The sequence below is a fragment of the Etheostoma spectabile genome, chromosome 9 (assembly GCF_008692095.1).
Source record: "Etheostoma spectabile isolate EspeVRDwgs_2016 chromosome 9, UIUC_Espe_1.0, whole genome shotgun sequence".
In the NCBI taxonomy this organism is placed as follows: Eukaryota; Metazoa; Chordata; class Actinopteri; order Perciformes; family Percidae; genus Etheostoma; species Etheostoma spectabile.
The window spans coordinates 6199763-6221781 of record NC_045741.1 but is presented as its reverse complement, the minus strand read 5'-3'; the positions used below and the strand labels follow the sequence as shown (position 1 = coordinate 6221781).

The window sequence follows — 22019 nt, the reverse complement described above, 5'->3', positions numbered from 1 at the left end:
AGTTTTTTCTAACCTCCCCAAAAATAAAAACGGAACAACAAGTAACTCAAGATAAAATAGTTGAAACAAAATGAAGTGTAAAACTAACATGTTTTTGTGCCCAACAGCCAGGGCAAAAAATTTACGTATCCCTTCTTTACTGCCTTTTTTTTTAGTTTTTTGGCCGTTTTTTCTTTCCCTTTTGGGAAACTTTCAAAAAAAAGAATTGGTCGAAAAAAGACAAACCCGAGAAACATTTTGGGGTATTTACAACAAAAAAAGTCCTGGGGAGGGGCAACGGAAAATTTTGTTGGGGACGGACGTCCCAATTTCCCTTTAAAAAGTCATATGAAATCGGCTGATCGATTTGCTGTTCGACCCTTCAGCTGCGCAGGGTTTCCGAAAGCGGCCGGTGTTTTGTTGCCCCAAGTCCGTCTCCCCGTCCCCTCCCCGAGCGTCCTGTTCCCGGGGAAAAAACCCGAGCCGAGGGGGAAAAAACAACTGAGTTTTCCCAGGACGAGAAATCGAGGGCATCAAAAAAGCAAAGAGTGGAACTCCGCTCAGCAACATGCGTCTAGAGTTTTGAAGTAGGAGCAATAACATTTTTACTTGGTAAATCAGGGTGTAGGAAAAACCACCTTTTTCGAATCAAGACAAGCCCAAACCCGGACTAGGCGAGTACAAATAAGAAGTCCCAAAAAAAGGTTTTTGGGCCAAGCGAGACCCAAATCCCAAAAAATTTTTGGGCCCGGGCGAGACCCAAATCCAAAAGGTTGAGTCCCAAAACGAGACCAAACCATAAGGTTTGAGTCAAGACGAGACAAACCAAAAAAAGGTTTTATCCAAGGAGCCAAAGTCAAAAAAGTTTTGGGCCCAAACGGACCAAATCCAAAAAGTTTTGGGCCAAAATGAGACCCCGTCCAAAAAGTTTGGTCCCAGACGAGACAGTCCAAAAAAGGTTTGAACCCGACGAGCCAGCAAAAAAGGTTTGAGTCCAAGACGGACCCAAATCCAAAAAAAATTTGAGTCCGAGCGAACCCAAGTCCAAAAAAATTTGGGGCCAAGCGAGACCAAGTCCAAAAAGGTTTTTAGTCCAAGACGAGACCAAGTCCAAAAAAGTTTGAGTCCGAGACGAGACCAAGTCCAAAAAAGTTTGAGTCCAAGACGAGACCAAGTCCAAAAAGGTTTGAATCCAAGACGAGACCAAGTCCAAAAAAGTTTGAGTCCGAGACGAGACCAAGTCCAAAAAGGTTTGAGTCCAAGACGAGACCAAGTCCAAAAAGGTTTGAGTCCAAGACGAGACCAAGTCCAAAAAAGTTTGAGTCCGAGATGAGACCAAGTCCAAAAAGGTTTGAGTCCAAGACGAGACCAAGTCCAAAAAGGTTTGAGTCTGAGTCAAGACCGAGTCCAGGACAGAAATAAAGGTCTTATGCTTGACAGTATCAAGACAATCATTTTGGGTTTCATTTTCCCTCCAATACAATTATCAACATATTAAAGACACCTGGACTCGGTCCAGACCAAAAGCCATATTGGGCAAGACCAGTGGCTGAGACCGAGACAAGTCCGAGTCCAAATACTAGCGAGACCCAAGACAATTCCGAGACCACAGAAAAACGGTCTTGAGTCCGGACTCGAGTACTACAGCCCTGGTTAAAATTGCCTTTTTTTTTCAAAACCTTACCTTCACAAAACTGTATTACTTTTATTCCTGATCTTGTAATTATTATCTCCAACGTGACTTTTCCAGCTGAGTAAAATAATCACACATCATATACTGTAGCTATAGCAACTGAATTCCTTCTGTTTCCCATCAAAAGCCTAACGACTCGATGTACTCGCACTTCCATATCACAAAAAGGTTGCAGGTCCGAAGGATCCTGAGAGGTTCCTGTTCTGAAGTCAGCCTTTTATTGGAGAAAATTGCACTTTCCTTAGCATTAGGGTTATATATGCACGCGTAGTAAGACTTAAATTAGCTGCATTACAGTAGACGGCGACAGCAGACTGCAAAGACACAAACACAAGTTTCTCAGCAAGACGTTTTCAATAATTAATTCAAATCCTTTTAGTTGCTGTGAGTCTTTACTTCTGCCTGTCTGCCTGCACTTTGACTGAGACAGCCGGAGTTTGCACAGGTGGACCGGATCCGTCAGGGCCAGGAGAGGAATTTAATCCACTCAGTGCAGTCTCATGCACGGGTTTGCATGATATCGTACAAAAAATGTGTGCACATGATATCCTACAAAATTAGGCAACTCGTTAGCTCCTTAGATCGTTGAGGTGTCTGGCTCACCAGCAGCAGTCGGTAGTATTGAGTTGGCGAAAGGTGACTTGTGAGACGGGTGCAGGATGCTGCATGCACGCCCTTATACTCACACGTTATATGTCGCTATATACAGTATGTATACACAATAGAGCTGTTTGGAGCAGTTTTGCGAACAGTGTTTTCTGTTGGAGATGGTAAGTCCATTTTGGGGGGGGGTGGGGGACATTTATTTATTTATTTATTTATTTATTTATTTATTAATTCAGGACAATGCACATTGATGAACCTGCACAACAGTACACGTAAATGTGCCAGATTGTAGCCCAAGGGCTAATTTCCATCTGCAGTCCAATAGGCAGGTTGGAGTTACAGTTAAAAAAAGACACAGGATAGTAGCATTTAATACATAAAATCAAGAAGAAACAAATAGAAAAAAGAGGAGAAAAACAAAAAACAAAACAACAACGGGACAATTCATTAGTAAAAACAAAACAAAAACAAGTTAGCGGTGGATACATGTTTGGTTAGCTCTAAGCCACAGCTTCACCTGGCTCTTAAAGGAGGCCAGAGCAGGACGCTCCCTTATAGTTGGAGGAAGTGTGTCCATAATGCACTGCCTTTAATAGAGAGTGCATTATGACTGAATGAGGTTTTTATGAAGGAACCTCACAGTCCCTTTTACAACAGCTCTTGTGATCCGAGTGTGTCTAAATTTAATAAACTCCAGCAATGAAGGTGGTGCCGGCCCATGAAGTACTTTACAAATTAAGCATAGTGAAGAAAATTACAATAACTATCAAAACTCAGTAAGTTATATTTCTCTACGATTGCAATGATGATAAGAGAAAGGTTTTTATCCAGAGTCTTAGTGCCTTTTTGTACAGGAGCTCAATGGTTTTAGGGTAGTAGTACCCCGACAGAGACCAGCTGGTTTAGGGTAGTAGTACCGACAGAGACCAGCTAGTGATGCAATAGTACACATGATGCGTTAGTGCGCATGCGCCAACAGTGCATGCAGACTGTTGTAGTTGCTCGTCTTCAGTCTTCTTACTTTAACTTTAATTGTCTTTTTGTTTCTTTTACAACGTCTTTTTTTTGGTGTCTATTACGTGTGTGACTTCCAGACACTAAGTCACAACTTACTACACTCTCCAAATATGCGAGTGGGAGAATTTTGAAAGCCATGGCACCGTCGCGCAAGCAACTAATGCCCGACTACGATCCAATTCCTTGATTTCTTAAATTCTTATATTTCTTTATTTCTTGTATTTCTACATTATTATATATTGTGCAACTACAACACACGAGTTTCCTTCGGGATCAATAAAGTATTTCTGATTCGATTGATTCTGATGTGAAAGTATCATTGATGCAGAAACATCAGAGCAGCTGAGTCTGATAGGATCCTCGTTGGGCTTTTTCACTTTGTGAATCTATTCCATGCAGAAAAAAGTTGACTTTGTTGTCAAACATATTAAAACTTTTTTTTTTCCCATCTAGGAGGGTTTTTTATTACAGCCCGTGTGAACCCCAAAAACCCGTTGTGCAAAGTAACTTTTCGGGGAGTTCTCACACACAAAAAACCAAAACTTTTGATATTTATTATTAAAACAAAGCAGGCCCTATTTACAGGACGCCAAAGTCCAAAAAGGCCCAACTTTGAGTTTTGGATTTAAATCAAATTGCATTTGTGGCCCTTCCGTTTATTTCGGTTTACCCTTTTTTTAAGGTGACATCAGTGAAAAGGGGATGGTTTTGTACCCTTCACATAGCAGCGGTTCTTCAGCGGCCATAGGTCCAATAAAGTATGGCCCCTCTGCTGTCTCACGCAGTGGCTCGCCCCACTGCCCAGACTGCATGTTTCCCCCCCCCCCCCCCCCACACACACACACACACACACACACCACACACACACACACACATACAATTCCATACCTGCGAGGACCCTCTGTGACAGAAGACATTTTGTTACCTCATCCTGGTTCTTCACCCTGGTTCAGCCCTTTGCAGAGCAATTGATACGTTGAACATGTACGTTGAAGCTTAAAGTTCTACAAAGGTAGAAATACAACAGCACACATAACTGTCATTAACACTTTTGTTCAGCTGATTGTTGAAACCCAGCACTGCTCATGGATGCACTAGACGCCCCAATCATCTGAACATGTAGTCATACTGAGACATAGAGAGAGAGTTGTGTGGAGCTGATAATCTTATTTAGCTGTGTAGCAACTCATTTGGCTTGGATGTAACAGACGTTCATTAATATCCGCAAGTTATGCACTAAAGATTTAAAGTGCCCATATTACAAAAAAATCCGTTTTTCTGGGATTTGAGGCGTTATTTTGTGTCTCTGGTGCTTTCACACGCATTCAAACTTGGAAAAAAAAACTACCCATGCTGCTCTGAGTGAGATCCGGTTTCTGAACGTCCTCTGTCTTCAGTCTCCGTGTGAGCTGGTCAACATCTGCACGGCTTTCTACGTCACTAGAGACGAGGTGGCTAACCGGAGCACATGCTAGCGCTAGCATAATAGCTCGTTCTCAATGGAAAAACACTGCCACAACACACACCATGGACCATAATCTCCAAAAGAACTACTTCCTGTCCCTGTTCTACAGGTATTCCACAAGTGTCCCTGGTCTAGAAGAAGTCCCCCAGCTGATCCTGCCTTGGACTGACCAAAGCTGGAGAAAGAGTTATCAGCTGATGGATCTTACCGAGCTACTGAGCATGTGCAGCTCCCAACAAAGATAGTATAGAAGTGAGATGTCTCACTCTGGAGATAAAACAGAGACCTAGACACACAGGGTGGAAACAGGACCTGCAGCAATGTGTAGTACTACAAGAATATGGTGTTTTTAGAAAATGAAACCATGGAAACCTATTCTGGTACAACTTCAAAATACAGTTGTGAACCCCAAAAATGAGCAGAATATGGGCTCTTTAACTCTTGTGTTATTCTCGGGTCAAATTTACCCCTTTTTTATCAGAAATTTGGATTTCTTTCAACCAAATTGCCCAAAAATAACATGGATGATTCCGTACAACATTCTTCAAGTAAAATTAATTATTACCTTAATTGAATTTTAGGGTGTTTTATTTAATCTTATAGCATTTTTTTTGATGGTTTCCAATCAGTATCCGGACTAAACTCTGACATCTACCAATCTGAGATCTATCTCAACATCCTCTGATCTCAACTATTAGTCAAAATAATTCATAATTTCTGCCTTTTTAACTAAAAACGTATGTATAATTTGATATAAATGAGGTTTGTTGCCATGCATTCCAAGAATAAGTGTAAAACCTGTTATTAAACCAGCTCAGGTTTTTTTTTTAAAGTGCCGAAAATTGGAAAAAGTGACAAAAAAAATCCCCAAAAAGCACAAAAAAGGACAAGTTCATGGTTAAAGGGAGGACAACATACGGGTTAAGTAGTGTTGGTATCTAAACATGTAACTAAGTAGTTTTTTGTGACTAAGCCTAACCAAAATGTGACAGTTTCACAACCGTTACATTCTCTGGTTCAGAGATAACGTTGATTTCCTAATTAACACTTATGTGTATTAGCATCGTCGTGTGGTTTTGGAGGATGGTTGAAATATTCTAGATTTTTTTTTTTTGCATCATTTTTCACACTTTTCTCGCAAAATTGCGTCCGATGTGTTTGGTATCTTTTGAGGAAACATGAGTCTGTAGACCTGGTGTCTCATGCGTGTTGAATGTCGCCACATTGACAGCAACAGAAAATCTAATGTTGCAAACAACAAGAGAACACAAAGGTTCAGTCCCATTGTGCATTTCAACTATCGTTGTAGCAGGGATGTGGGCACCGTTTTCCCAAAAAACGCTTATTCATAATATATGTAAAAGTGTTCCATATTATGTAACTGTGTGTGTGTGTGTGTGTGTGTGTGTGTGTGTGTGTGTCTGTGTGTGTGAGACCCCACTCCATCAATGTCTATGTTTAGCAGCCTATTTGTGTCTCCAGTTGAATTGTACTTTCCACTCTAGTTATTGCAGCGGCAGACGAAATATGCAAAGCACCGGGGGCCGTGGATAATAAGCCCCGAAATAGAGCAAACGGAGCCTCATCACCACTGTACAGTCAAACATCCTCCCACACACACACTCATATATTTAGGGACTCTTATTTCCACGAGACAAACATGTCCCGACTAAAAACTTCGGGACAAATGGAACTCCACTTCCCATCCTCTCCTCCTCTGGCGTCTTCTTTTTTGTCTCTCTGGGATCGTTTGCTTCGGTCTAGCACTGCAGCCGAGCAGACGAGGATCTCCTCCTCCTCCTCCTCCTCCTCCTCCTCCTCAGTCTGCTGCTTGGGTTTCTCCCATGACAGCACATGCTCAATCGGGGGGGGGTTCCTTTTGAAAGAAAAAACAAAAAAGCCGGTTTCGCCACATGCTCAGGGGCTGATAGATGGGACAGTAGTGACTCCCTGACACTATACCTGCGTCAGGGAGATTTACAACACTATTCTGTTGTGTCTCTTTCTGAATCACTGTTTTATTACAGCACAGTCACACAGACGGATCCCCCCCCCCCCCCCCACCCCCCACAATGAAGGCCTCAATGTCCAATTCTGTTCTTTTAAAGGTGCTCCAAGCCAGGGTTCCCAAAACTTTCAGCCCACGACCCCCAAAGTAACGGTGCAAGTGACTCTCGACCCCCCCCCTCCCCCCCCCCATTATAATGTATATAAACATTGCGCGCGACGGCACACGCACTATAGGCGTCTCCAAACACGAGCGTATTGACAACACAAAATAACACGACAGCTTTATCTTGTGTTAAAATCATGGCTAACATCGTCTATTTCTAATCATTTTTAAATTATTTTATTTCTGGAAATCAACTTGCGACCCCCCCTCTCTGGCTCGCGACCCCCCTGTGGGTCCCGACCCCCCCTTTGGGAATCAGTGGTCTAAGAGATGTTGGGTGAAGGTTAAGTTTGGGGACCGCATAAGAACAAAAAATTGGATGCCTCATTTCGGACTCTTTTTTTTTGGATTACCGTTAGCTAGTAGCTGGATTTAACCCAATGAATTCAATTGTGACCGCTTAGGTTAATAATAATAATAATAATAATATTGATAATATTGATAAAAAATTGAATTTGCATAGCGCTTTGCAAGGACCCAAAGTGGCTTTCCAGTGCAAGGTAGATACAAAACCACACAAAACAATTTGTAATTTATTTATTTACTTATTTCAAGACAGGGACAGTGCACAAAAAAACAATCTTGTGAAAAAAAACAAGAGAATATGCGTTGTTTTGTTTCACACATCCTCATATGTATCATATATAACACATATATGATATATAATTCCCCCAAATAACATGATTGATTCCAACGCTCTTTCCCAAAGTACAAATCTCTATTTTCATTAATTTTGGGTCTTATTATTTTTTATAGCATTGTAAAACAAAGGGAAAGTGTTGTTGAAATAGTATTGAGTAAAAGTTGACATATTCCAGTCTGTATTATCATAAACCATCTTTTCCCTTTTAAATTTTAGTCTCAATAATTCATAATTTCTGCTTTTCTAACTCAAACATTAGGTGTAATTTCCTATAAATGAGGTTTATTGACCATAAATTCTAAAAATACCTGTAAAACTAAAGTTAATAAGTTAGTTGAAAACGTCAAAAAAAAGTGACAAGCATTGGAAAAAAACGTCAAGTGTTGAAAAAAAGGGACAAAAACATGAGAAAAAGTGTTGATTTTCAATTTTGACAGGAATCCAACACGAGGGTTAAACACATTTTCATGAGGTACGATGATCATATCCAGGCCGAGTGAAATGGGGAACCCCAAAAAAACTACTGACAGCTTTTCTGAGCGGGAACGAGAACAATAAACATACAGCAGATAATAAACCAACTGAAAACTCAATTTACCGTCGACACAATATAGACATTTACAGAAGAAAAAATTAAAATAATAATGATTTTTTTTTTTTAACAGATAAACGATCCCAGCATAAATATAGCAGTTATGTAATAATCAACAATCAAATGTTCCTGGTTCTGGCAGACTGCTATCTTCCACCTGTAGGAAGATTCAGGTCCAGATGAAAAGGGAGGGGGAGGGGGGGGTGCTATGGCTAGGCAGAGGTAAGAGTTGGGTCTTGAGGCGGGACTGTAAAAGATGGTGAAGGAATCAGAGCCGCAGATCTCTTGGGGGGGAGGGAGTTCCAGAACCTGGGCGCTGCCCTGGAGAAAGATCTGTCCCCAAAACTGCGGAGGTTGGACACTTGGGGGATGGAGAGGAGACCGGCTGAGGTGGATCTGAGGGACCGTGAGGGTTGGTAGGGGGGCGATGTTGCTCAGGTGAAGGTAGGAGGTTTTAATGACATGGGCTCAAGGTAGAGGGTGAAATCAAAATGCACGTCAAGGTTGCAGGGGCCCGGGAATGGGAGACCCAAAGGGGGCATTGGGGGGACCGTTTTGTGCTGTGGGGGGGGGTGAAAACCAATCTATCTATATCTATCTATCTATCTATCTATCTATCTATCTATCTTCTATCTATCTATCTTCTCCATCCACATCTAAACTATCTATCTATCTATCTATCTATCTATCTATCTCCCATCTATCTACCCTCTATTATCTATCTATCTGTCTTCTATCTATCTATCTTCATCTATCTCCTATCTATTTATCTATCTATCTATCTATCTATCTATCTATCCATCTATCTATCTATCATTATCTATCTATCTATCTATCTATCTATCTATCTATCTATCTATCTTCTATCTATCTATCTATCTATCTATCTATCTATCTAAACTATCTATCTATCTGGATATCTATGTATCTACTTCTATCTATCTATCCTATCTATCATCTATCTCCATCCCATCTATCTATCCATCGATCTATTTTATCTATCTATCTATCTCCACTCTATCTATCCATCTATCATCATCTTCTGTCTATCATCTACTATCTATCTATCTATCTATCTATTATCTACTATCTTCTATCTACTATCTATCCATCTCCATATCATTTATCTATCTATCTATCATCTATCCCCCATCTATCATCCATCTATCTATCTATCTTTTATCTATCTATCTATCCTCTATCTACCATTGAGTGTCCTCTCTCTTTATATTTTTCCATCTTGGGCAGCTCCCCTGTTTCTTTCTGTCTTTGTTCCCGGAGCCTCCTCTGTTGAACAGAACAGCCAACATCTGTCGCGAGACACTTATGTCTAAAGTCCATCGTTGTTACTGAAACGTTTAGTTTTCCCCTTCTTCACACCACACATTGATGCCGATAACCTGTGTTTCCCAGGTTTTCGAGGGTCCCCGATAGCTCCGTTCATTGTGTCCCGCGTGCCCGCGGCATCTGGTTTTCTATCTCATTCTCAAAGGACAATGCGCTGCTGCAAAAAAAAAAAAAAAATCAATGATTTGTTCCTGTTTTAAATGATTGATGTGCTTTTTGGAACATTGCTTAGGGCCAGGGGGCCTTGAATGGCCTTCGACAATGCCCAACAGGCACAAACCTTTGTCTACACACACACACACACACCACAGACACAGGCACGCACACACACACCACACACACACACACACACACGCGCGCACCCACACACACATGGAAACGCGGGTTACATCTAGTTTACTGACTGCTGGTTCCAACAGGCACAAACCTTTGTCCACACACACACACACACAACACACACACACAGGCACGCAAACACTCACACACACATACACACACACTCACACACACACACACGCAGGCACACACACACACACGCACACCGAAACGCGGGTTACATCTAGTTTAGGGAAATGCTTGTTCCAACAGGCAGAAACCTTGTCCACACACACACACAGGCACGCACGCACACACACACACACACACACACACACATATTCACACACACACACACAGGCACGCACGACACACACACACACACACACACACACACACACACCACACACACACACACATATTCACACACACACACACAGGCACGCACGCACACACACACACACACACACACAAACATATTCACACACACACACACAGGCACGCACGCACACACACACACACACAAACAGGCACGCATGGACACACACGGAAACGTGGGTTACATCTAGTTTACTGAACTGCTTGTTCTTGTGGACCGACAGCAGCAGTTGAAGTTTTTTACTCAGACGAGCTCCAGGGCCACATTTAGACATCGGTTATCTCTGAAACTATGTCTGCTTTTTCACAATCTAAATATAATCTTCCAGACTGAGGCGCGGTAGACAAAACCCTGATAGACAAACAGGTGGGTCCGTGAAGTCAAATATAAGCTTCATGGCCAAAACGTTGTTCAAACAACCTCAAACGACTTTATGTTGAATTCTGGGAAAGATGCTTGACTTTGTGAAGATTATGGGCGGCTGTGGCTCGGTGGTAGAGCCAATTGGAAGGTTGGTGGTTCAAGTCCTGGCCCTGTAGTCCCATGTCAAAGTGTCCCTGGGCAAGACACTGAACCCTGAGTGTGTGTGTGAGTGTTTATCGGCCACAGTGTATGAATGTGTGTGAATGGTGAATGGTTCCTGTACTATGTAAAAGTGCTTTGAGTAGTTGTTAAGGGTCCCATGACATGGTCCCTGATACTGTATCTGAAGTGTCTTTTATATAGACCTTAGTGGTCCCCTAATACTGTATCTGAAGTCTTTTTATATAGACCTTAGTGGTCCCTAATACTGTATCTGAAGTCTCTTTTATATAGATCTTAGTGGTCCCCTAATACTGTATCTGAAGTCTCTTTATATAGACCTTAGTGGTCCCTAACACGTATCTGAAGTCTCTTTATATAGACCTTAGTGGTCCCCTAATACTGTATCTGAAGTCTCTTTATATAGACCTTAGTGGCCCCTAATATGTATCTGAAGTCTTTTTATAGACCTTAGTGGTCCCTAATACTGTATCTGAAGTCTCTTTATATGGACCTTAGTGGTCCCCTAATACTGTATCTGAAGTCTCTTTATATAGACCTTAGTGGTCCCCAAATACTGTATCTGAAGTCTCTTTTATATAGACCTTAGTGGTCCCAAATACTGTATCGAAGTCTCTTTTATAAGACCTTAGTGGTCCCTAATACTGTATCTGAAGTCTCTTTTATATAGACCTTAGTGGTCCCCTATACTGATTGAAGTCTCTTTTACACATATGTATTCGTGAATGGTTCCTGCATGATGTAAAAGTGCTTTAAGTAGTTGTTAAGACTAGAAAAGCGCTTAATAAAATACAGCACATCTACATATCTACAATATTAAGATGAATTTGGGGGACAGATGCAGGATATTTGTGTTATCGCACAATGTGTAAAAAATCCATTTATTTACATTAAGGTGACATTTGTGTAGAAAATAAAACTTTGTGTGTGCATGGATTTGTGCTTCTTGGTGCATTAAATCAGTGGGTGGCATGCCATATGAGCTTTCAGACGACACCTTTGTCTTTCCCTTTAAAAGAAGGCCGTTTTGGTCTCTATGGCAACCGAAATGGCAAACTCAACACCTGATTCCCAGAAGATCACCTGAGCTTCTCTCTCTCTCTCTCTCTCTCTCTCTCTCTCTCTCTCCTCATGCAACACTCACACGCACGTTCTTCTCCCAAATTCTCACCTGCAAACACAAACAGGAAAGAAGTATTTTACGAGTGGAAACCATAATGTAAAAAAAAAATGCAGAAACCTAAATTCAGTCCGGTTTCTCAGTCAGTTTGTTTGTTTTCAGTAAAAAAAATACGGACATTTTATCAGTAAAACGTATTAAAGTAGAAGTTCTGAACAACGGTGCCATCCTGAGTGCTAAATTATTGATGTGTGAACCTATTCGGCCGGGTAGTTCCCCAAGGTAAAGAAAGAAAATGCTCATTTGCTTTGCTTTTGAAAGGAAGATGAGAAGATGGAAATCGATCTCATGTCTGTGTGTGAAGCACAGAGCTAGAGTCAGGACATGGTTAGCCTAGCTTAGCATGAAGACTGGTCCATCACCCCATACTATTGATCCACCATACATGGCATTAGGCTAACTACAATGAAAGAAGTGTCTGTCTGTCTGCCTGTCTGTCTGTCTGTCTGTCTGTCTATCTGTCTGTCTGTGTCTGCCTGCCTGTCTGTCTGTCTGCCTGCCTGTCTGTCTGCTGCCTGCCTGTCTGCCTGCCTGCCTGCCTGTTGCTGTCTGCCTGCTGTCTGTCTGTTGCTGCTGCTGTCTGCCTGCCTGCCTCTGTTGTTGCTGCCTTCTGTCTGCCTGCCTGTCTGTCTGTCGTCTGCCTGCCTGTCTGTCTGTCTGCCTGCCTGTCTGTCTGTCTGTCTGTCTGTCTTGTTGTCTGCCTGTCTGTCTGTCTGTCTGTCTGCCTGTCGTCCGTCCGTCCGTCCTGTCTGCCGTCTGTGTCTGCCGTCGTCTGTCTGTCTGCCTGTCTGCCTGTCGTCTGTCTATCTGTCTGTCTGTCTGTCTGCCTGCCTGTCTGTCTGTCTGACTGTCTGTCTGTCTGTCTCTGTCTGTCTGTCTGTTGTTTGTCTGCTGTCTGTCTGTCTGTCTGGTCTGCCTGTCCGTCCGTCCGTCCGCCCGTCCGCCTGTCTGCCTGTCTGTCTGTCTGCCTGCCTGTCTGCCTGTCTGTCTGCCTGTCTCCCTTTGTCTGCCTGTCTGTCTGTCTATCTGTCTGTCTGTTTCGTCTCCTGTCTGTCTGTCTGCTGTCTGTCTGCCACCCTCCCTGTCTGTCTGCCTGTCTGCCTGTCTGTCTGCGGGCCTGTCTGTCGTCTGTCGTCTGCCTGTTGTCTGTCTGTCTGTCTGTCTGCCTGCCCTGCCTGTCTGTCTTTTCTGCCGTCTGTCTGTCTGTTGTCTGTCTGTCTGTCTTCTGTCCGTCCGTCTGTCTGTCTGTCTGTCTGCAGCCTGCTACAGCCTGTTAAAACCGCTGAACAGCAGGCTGGGTATACAGAGCTCGCTCTCTGTCGCTTGACTGTGCATTCAAGAGAAGATAAAGAAAGAGAGACCTGACATCTTAAGCCTCTCCTTATGTAATCATTTTGGTTCCTGGATGCTTTCGTTCCTAGCCTCGTCCCAGAAAGCAGGCTGTTGGCAAAAGATGTGAAAACTCCTGGGGAGGTTTTTTCGTCTAAATGTTACTTTAAGTAAAAAAACAAAATCAGTCATCCATAATTCCTGAATAAAGTCTGAGAACCACTGCTCGAGGGGACACAACTATGTCACAGGGCTGTAGTACTCGAGTCCGGTCTTGGAGCGAGTAACCGTTTTTCTATGGTCTCGGACTTGTCTCGGTCTCGGCCACTGGTCTTGCCCCAATATGGCTTCTGGTCTGGACCGAGTCCAGGTGTCTTTATTATGTTGATTATAATATTGGAGGGAAAGGGAAACCCAAAATGATTGTCTTGATACTGTCATGCATAAGACCTTTATTCTGTCCTGGACTCGGTCTAGACTCGGACTCAAACCTTTTTGGACTCGGTCTTGTCTTGGACTTGACTAGTCCTGGTCTTGGACTCGACTTAACTCCTACTCAAACCTTTTTAGACTTGGCCTTGTCTTGGACTTGACTAGTCCTGGTCTTGGACTCGACTTGACTCAGACTCAAACCTTTTTGGACTCAGTCTTGACTAATTCGGCTAACCGCTAGCTGGCAGCGTGATTCAGCCTAAAGTAACGCGACTCAAACTAAACAGCGGGAAAAGCAGCTCCAGCTAAATTAAGACGTTACAGTAATAATAAAGACAAGTATTGAGTGATTGTAACGGCTATATTCAGTTTTGGGGGTCTTTTACATGCTGTCTCAGCTAGCGGTTAGCCACATTAGCTGTTGTAGGAGGAGGCGAACAGACTTTCTTTAACTGTCTATGGGAACAGATCTCGCAGTGTCGTAAATCCGCGTTCATCAAGACATCATCTGCCCATGTGCGAACATCTTGCACATGGGCAGGACGGATCGTGCACCGACAGTCGCCATAAATCAGTCGGAGCCAAGCACAAGGTGATGGATATCCGGCTTATGTTAGGGACATTCGGCAATATTTACGGCAAAGTAAAGGTCCCTTGAAGTGCGTATCTACAATATACTCAGGACCCACGAAAGCTCAGTGCAGAGTGAAGTTGTTTGGATGACCAGAAGCCAAAGAAGTTCCCAACCGGCAAGTTTTAAATGGGTAATAACTGGTGTTATTTCAATTAGTTAACATGTGGTACCTTTCCTTTATAATTTTAGTCTTTTTGGCAGAGTGGAGTCACGTGAAACATGTGACAGCGGTACAAAAATCAAGCAGGTTCCATAACATCAACATTAAATCCACTTGTTTTCTACGAGTCACTTTGCCAAGATTTCCAATCTTTTAGTTAAATTTCCCATCTTTTGTTGGGTGTTTTCACTGTATTTCTTCATTCAGAAATTTTTTTTTTATTATGCTGATATTCAAAAAGCCCCGAAAACCAATGGATGACAACATCCATAACTCGATTTTGAAGTTTCATCCGAAGGGGTTGATTCATACGTGACCGTGCTTCATGTGCACACGCTGATATAAATAGGCCACTTGATGCCAATCGGCTCCATTGTTAAGAAGGTTAAATGGTAACAGTGTGCTGATTGCCGGGGACAGCGCAGATTAATACTGCTGGTCCCATTACCCCCCCCCCCCCCCTCCCCGCTTCCTCTGTCTTTTTCTCTTTGTAAGACAACGGCAGTCAGTTCCGTGTCATGTTGGGGATCCATCTGCCTGGCCACACACACACACACACACACCACACACACCACACAAGCGACAGCAGCAATTAAAAACCCGTTTGACACACTTTGGCTGTGTGTCCGGCACAGCCATCTGTGACACAACCCACACACACACGCACACCCCAACCACCCCCACAACGCACACCACAACACACACATACACACATGCATTCACACAACCACACACACAACCACACACACACGCACACACACACACACACATACACACATGCATTCACATTCTTCTCAGCCCCCCTTCTATTTTATTTTATTTTAATATTTAGGCAAAAGGACCCTCCATCCTGCTCCTGTTCTTCTCTTGTGATGGACAGAAGACACAGACAAGTTTAGGGATTGGACGGATGGATGATGGATGGATGGATGGATGGATGGATGGATTTATGGGTGGATGGATGGTGGATGATGGATGGATGGATGGGTGGATGGATGGACGGATGACGGGTGGATGGGTGAAAGGTGGATGGAGATGGGTAGGTGGATGGATGGACGGATGGATGAATGGATGGATGGGTGGATGGATGGATGGGGGATGGGTGGACGGATGGATGAGTATGTGGATGGATGGTGGATGGATGGATGGGTGGGTGGATGATGGAGGATGGAGGGTGGATGGGTGATGGATTGGGGGAATGGATGGATGGACGGATGGGTGGGTGGATGGATGGACGGATGGGTGAATGGATGGATGGTTTGGGTGGATGGATGGGTGGATGGGTGGACGATGGATGAGTAGGTGGGGGTGGATGGATGGATGGGTGGATGGATGGATGGATGGATGGGTGGATGGATGGGTGGATGGGTGGACGTGGATGAGTAGGTGGATGGATGGTGGATGGATGGATGGAGGGGGGGGATGAATGGATGATGGATGGATGGGTTTGGTGGATGGGTGATGGGTGGACGGATGGATAGTAGTGGATGGATGGATGGATGGGTGGATGGGTGAGATGGATTGATGGATGGATGATGGGATGGAGGGGTGGGTAGTGGATGGGTAGGTGGATGGGTAGGTGGATGGGTAGGTGGATGGATGGAAGGAAGGATGGATGGGTAGGTGGATGGATGGATGGATGGATGGACGAATGGATGGATGGATGGATGGGTAGGTGGATGAGTGGGTGTCTGGGGAAGGGAGGACAGCATGAATGGATAGCAGATTGGGGGAGCAGACCTTGTATTTATTGACGCTCCCTGAAGTAGGACACCAGGCAGACAGATAGACAGACAGAGCAGCTGTAAGCAGCGCCCCCCCCCCCCCCCCCCCCCCCTATCTACAGATATTGTATTGATATCAGTCTGTTAACAGGAGATTAGCATGTGGATGATTGGGGGTCTGGGCCAGTCTGGGTCTCCACCGGGGGCTTTGGGGTCTAGCTGATTATGATGATACCATTGTTCTTTTTTATGTAAATCTCAAAAAAGTGCTCCACTTTCTGCTCCTGGCACCGGAATAGAAGCCGAGAGAGGGAGTAAAAAAGGGGCAAAGGTTAATTTAATTTAATTTCCTTTTTAATTAAAAAGAAACGCCCATATTTAAAAAAATAAATAAAAAATAAAAAAAAAGTTAATCTTCTTAATGTGATCCCAATTTTGTTTGCACATGCAGAACACACCAGAACAGGCTTCAGCAGATAGAAAATAACTTCTTTTTTTTTAACTCCACTAAAAACAAACAGGCAAAGAGGAAATTTTAAGATTTAAAGGGACCCGTCCCAAAAAGTCAGGATGTAAAATGCTTACAAACCAAGGAGACCCAGACAGAGAGAGAAGACTAAAGCAGGATAATCCCCCGTCAATGAACAAGCAGGTGCACTGTCCAAAAAAAAGCAACACTGCTTCCTCATGCCTGGGCCATACGGAGAAAATCCAATATTACTAGATGTTTAACCCAATACCTCGATATCGATATTGCGGCGATATTGCAGTGTTGACTATTGGTGCTTTTATAGCATAAGTAGTTTTAATAATCATCAGTAATGTGGACAGGGCTGTAGGCAAGACCACCTTTGTTGAGTCCAAGACAAGTCCAAGACCAGGGCTAGTCGAGTCCAAGTCAAGACCGAGTTTAAAAAGGTTTGAGTCCGAAAGCTGAAGTTGAAAACGTCAATAAAGTGACAAAACATTGGGGCGAAAAAAGCATCAAAAGTGATGAAAAAAAGGGGAAATAAAATGTAAGAAAAACGTTAAAAACATTGATAAAAAGCTCAACATAAGTGTTGATATTCAACACAAGGGTCAAGAATATTTGGTAGCTACTTGTTATGTCATATCCCAAAAGGGGCTGCAGCAGTAGCGCGAGCCACTAGTTTGCAGAGACATAGCCAATCAGGAGGGAGGTGAGGATCTGACTGGAAAACCAGCGAATTTGTAAATTGCTCTTCAGAGGCTGGAGTTATTTCCCTATTGGCTTTCAAATTCGGCTTCTGCGCTTGCGCACAGAGGCTCGGATCAGAGGGCGGGGCTGAGAAAGATAGGGGGTAACCAAGTCGGGGGGGGGGGGGGGGGGACGTGGCATTGAAATAAACCTGCAGAATGGCTGCGTGGAATAATTTCCTACCATATGTTAGAAAAGTCGGTGATGGTACATGTTATCATCTATTACGCCGAGGATTTATTTGTGTTTAATTAAAGGGTGTCACCAGGGATGTTAAATTGGCACACCCCTGCAGGGCTCAGCGAAATGGTTTGTCCCAGCCGTGGTCAGCCTTTGCCAGCCTCCTCTTGTCAGAGGTCTTCTTAAAATGAAGGTATCCGGCCGGCGGCTGCAGCGGAGGAGAAGGAAGGGGACCGAAATGTAGAGCTGGCTTCTACTTTCCCATAGTTTAAGGACGCTTTTATACACACATACACATATAGAGGGCATAAATGAAGAGCCCTAAGATAATAACTTTATTATCATGTCGGAGGGAGCAGCCCGGTGCTTGCTGTACACAGTTCGTCTATTTATACCGGTCTGAAGCAGGGATTCAGATACAAGTCTCAAGTAGATAGATGTGCATTAACGTCGGTTAGTTTTTGGACACCCGTTTGCATTTTATAAGCTCGGTTTTTTTTCTCCATATTTGTGGAGAAAGATTGTCAGGTTAAGCCACACGGAAGCAATGTACAATACAGTCTGGACAACGGAGAAAGCCGGTGAGGAGGAGGACTGGAGGGACGTGATGATGCCCTACTCCACAGAGCTGATATTTTACCTGGAAATGGACCAGCCGCCAGGTAATTAAGGAGCCCTGTGATGCTGCACGGGCTCGCGCTTGCTGGAGAGGAGGTGTAGGCAGTGGTTGGTTTGGTGGAAAGTTTTTAAAGCTCAATGTTACATCCTGCTGCTGCTGCTCATACCCCCCCCCCCCCCCCCCATCCCCACCCCCGGCTTAACCGACATTTGGGTCGTTTTTTGGGGGGGATTTTTCTGCTCATTTAAGGTGATATTTTTGTCAGTTTTCGGCTGTGCGTCATTGACGTTACTGCTATAGTTTTATCATTAACACAGCACTATTCTGCTAGAGCTGTAACGTTACTGGGAAGCTGGTAACCTGAGCTTTACTTAACAGGATTTAGCGACATTTTGTCTTTAATTTCGTCTGTAATAGCAGTTATCGACACCGATGACAACGCTTTAAACCCAATTTACTGTGTTTCTTCATCCCCGGTGCATCCCGTTTTTAGCGGAAATGTTCCTTTTACTTTACGTCTTATTCTGTGACCTTATCTGGCTGTGACACAAGCTGCAGCCTCCAAACCTTAGACATACCTATAGTAATATTTAGAGACAATACTCTTATGTAGTATGTGTTTAGAGACAATACTCTTATGTAGTATGTGTTTAGAGACAATACTCTTATGTAGTATGTGTTTAGAGACAATACTCTTATGTATTTGAGATTATTTAGGAGACAATACTCTTATGTAGTATGTGTTTAGAGACAATACTCTTAGTAGTATGTGTTTTAGCAGACGGGCTGTTAGGCATCCTGAGAATTTTCTGAGCGGACGCAACTAATGTTGATGCATGTAATCGTAAGGTACAAATCGCAGCCACAATCGTTGGCCAAATGCATAAACATCAGCAGTTCTTTTGCAAATGACATTGTGCAACTACCTTGCACAGTTTCCTACTGCACGTTTTACTCCACGTTTAAAGTCTAAATCAACCTTTTCATTGTTCCCGAAATTTGCTCTTGCTCTGCCTGGTGCCGACAACGGTAAAGGGGGGGGGGGGGGGGGGGGGGGGGGGGATGGGACACGGATAACCAAGGGACCTAGCTGGACCATTAAACCAAAACCGGGAATAAAAGGTCCCGAAAATTTCATAATCATAAAACCATTCACTGGCGCGCATGTGTAAGACTTTGTGCCTCTATCTAGCAAACTGTCATCCAGATTTAAATGTGTTTAATTCAGTCTTTCATTCATTCATTCATTCCTCGGCAATTGTGCCAGTGTCATTTGACTCCCAGCCCCCCCCCCCCCCCTTCCCAGCCCCTTTTCTCCCCCCCTCGGTGCGCTGAATGGATCATGGCGCAGATGTGGGACGTTGTGGTTCCAGGAGGCGCTGTTGAATGCAGTTTGCCCGGTAGCTCTGTCCCCTTTTTCCTCTCCTCTCCTTTTCTCTTCCCCTCATTCATCTATTGACATGTACTGCCACATTCTGCAGCCGCCACAAAGTGCAGCATTATGTCACATCTCTGGCATGTATGAGAGATAATGCAACAACAACAACAACAACAAAAACCCTCAGGTTAAGAGGCTTTATCAAAGAAAGTATTTCAACCTTTTTTAGATCATAGTCATTCAGACTGTATCCAGGAAGTAGCCTGTACCAGCTGCATGCACTGTTACATTATTCTAGTCAGTTAATGCATCCCTGTAGTGCATTGTTGATTTTTTAATTTGTGGCATGTTGAAGTCCAAGTGAAGTGAAGTGAAGTGGGCTGGTGCAGTATCTTGAGCCAGATTTTACTCCTTGTTTTCCTTTGGGCTAAACAAGAGAGGAATTGATTGTCTCTCTCTCTGTCCTCCTCTGTCCATTTGACAGTCGTCGTGTGGGAGCTACAGTAGAGGCAGTCGGGGATGTGAATGCAGCACGCTGGCTCTTTGCTGGTGATTCACATACTTAAGTGCAGCTGGACCTTGGTTTACACAGCACCTGGTGCCATTCATTTACTGTCTGTGTGTGTGTGTGTGTGTGTGTGTGTGTGTGTGTGTGCGTGTGTGTGTGTGTCTCCACTCGGCTTGTCAGTGCCTCGACGTATGCTGAGTGTCTTTGTCTTGACGTAACTGAAATGTAATTGGAAGAGACGGGAGAAAGAGGCAAAGGGAGGGTGACACGGAGGTAGGAAGGAAGGAAGGAGGGAAGGAAGGAAGCAAGGAGGGAAGGAGGGATAATGAAAGGGTTGAGGAGATAAGTGAAGAAGAAGCATCTGGAGAAGAGAAAACAACTAGTATCTTACAGGCATTCATTATATTTATTACACTGGAATTGAAACGTGAAAGCTTCAATGACTGTGTGTGTGTGTGTGTGTGTGTGTGTGTGTGTGTGTGTGTGTGTGTGTGTGTGTGTGGTGTATAAACACACACTGTCTCAGCCAGTAATGAGGAGCAGATTAAAAACAATTACTCTACATGAGTGCAATCACTCTGGAGAAACACATTTTTCAAGAGCATCAAGTTGCCTTCAAGTGGTCAAAGAAATGCTTTTGACACATAATTTTACGCACACACACACACACACACACACACACACACACACACACACACAGGTTTACTGCTCCATTATTGAAGATATCTAAATCTCCATATGTTTTGACTATTGAAATCTATCATTACTTAACATGATTACTCATTGATCCTTTGAAAACATTTGCTCATTATTTAACTTAAATAACAGTCGTTTTGTTTTTCTTTCTTTCTTTTAACTCTCCTTTTTTTTTACGATTTAATCTGTGTATTTGTGACTGAGCCAAAGTCGTAATTGCAATTAAAATCGTGATTAATTGCCACAGCTTTACTATTACATTTATTTAATAAAACGGGGCTAATTTATGCAGAAGCAGCTGTTGCTGTCGATATCACCGACACGCTCAGTGGCGACGTCGGAGCCGGTTTACACACAGAACGTAATCATCAGCTGTCGGTTCGGGTTGACATGACGACGGGTCTGGTTGTCATGACGATTCCATTGAGGTTTTTTAAACATTAATATGAGTTCCCCCCCCCCCCCCCAGCCTGCCTATGGCCCCCCCAGTGGCTAGAAATGGTGATAGGTGTAAACCGAGCCCTGGGTATCCTGCTCTGTCTTTGAGAAAAATGAAAGCTCAGATGGGCCGATCTGGAGTCTTTCCCCTTATGAGGTCATAAGGGGAAAGGTTACCTCCCCTTTCTCTGCTTTCCCCGCCCCAGAGAATTTTTGGGACTGGCTCTAGTGACTGTAATTCTGCACCAAGGCTGAATTTTGGGAAAGAGACTCAGATACGTATTAGGGGACCACTAAGGTCTATATAAAAGAGACTTCAGATACAGTATTAGGGGCACCACCTAAGGTCTATATAAAAGAGACTTCAGATACAGTATTAGGGACATAAGGTCATATAAAGGGACTTCAGATACAGTATTAGGGGACACTAAGGTCATATAAAGAGACTTCAGATACCGTATAGGGGACCCTAAGGCTATATAAAGAGACTCAGATACGTATAGGGGACCACTAAGGTCTATATAAAAGACTTCAATCACGTATTAGGGACCACAAGGTCTATATAAAGGATTTCGGTACAGATAGGGGACAGCTAAGTCTACATAAAGAGATTTCAGATACAGTTTGGGACACTAAGGTATATAAAGAGACTTCAATACAGTATTAGGGACCACTAAGGTCTATATAAAAGAGACTTCAGATACAGTATAGGGGACCACTAAGGTCTATATAAAAGAGACTTCAGATACAGTATTCAGGGACCACTAAGG

The 22019-nt window shown here is 43.5% G+C and overlaps 1 protein-coding gene across 2 annotated transcripts in view; it reads left to right on the top strand.

The window, feature by feature from the left end:
- The window catches only part of pik3r3b (phosphoinositide-3-kinase, regulatory subunit 3b (gamma)), a 249650-nt gene that overhangs the window by 213394 nt on the left and 14237 nt on the right, over positions 1 to 22019 (top strand). Inside the window, exon 1 of one of the 2 annotated variants that reach the window (XM_032525683.1) lies at positions 17787 to 18272. The exons of the other annotated variant lie outside the window; for it this stretch is intronic. Within the exon in view, the coding sequence (XP_032381574.1) occupies positions 18158 to 18272 (115 nt within the window). The 5' untranslated portion in view covers positions 17787 to 18157. Of the gene's footprint in view, positions 1 to 17786; positions 18273 to 22019 lie in introns of those variants that run through there. 2 annotated transcript variants of the gene reach the window in all.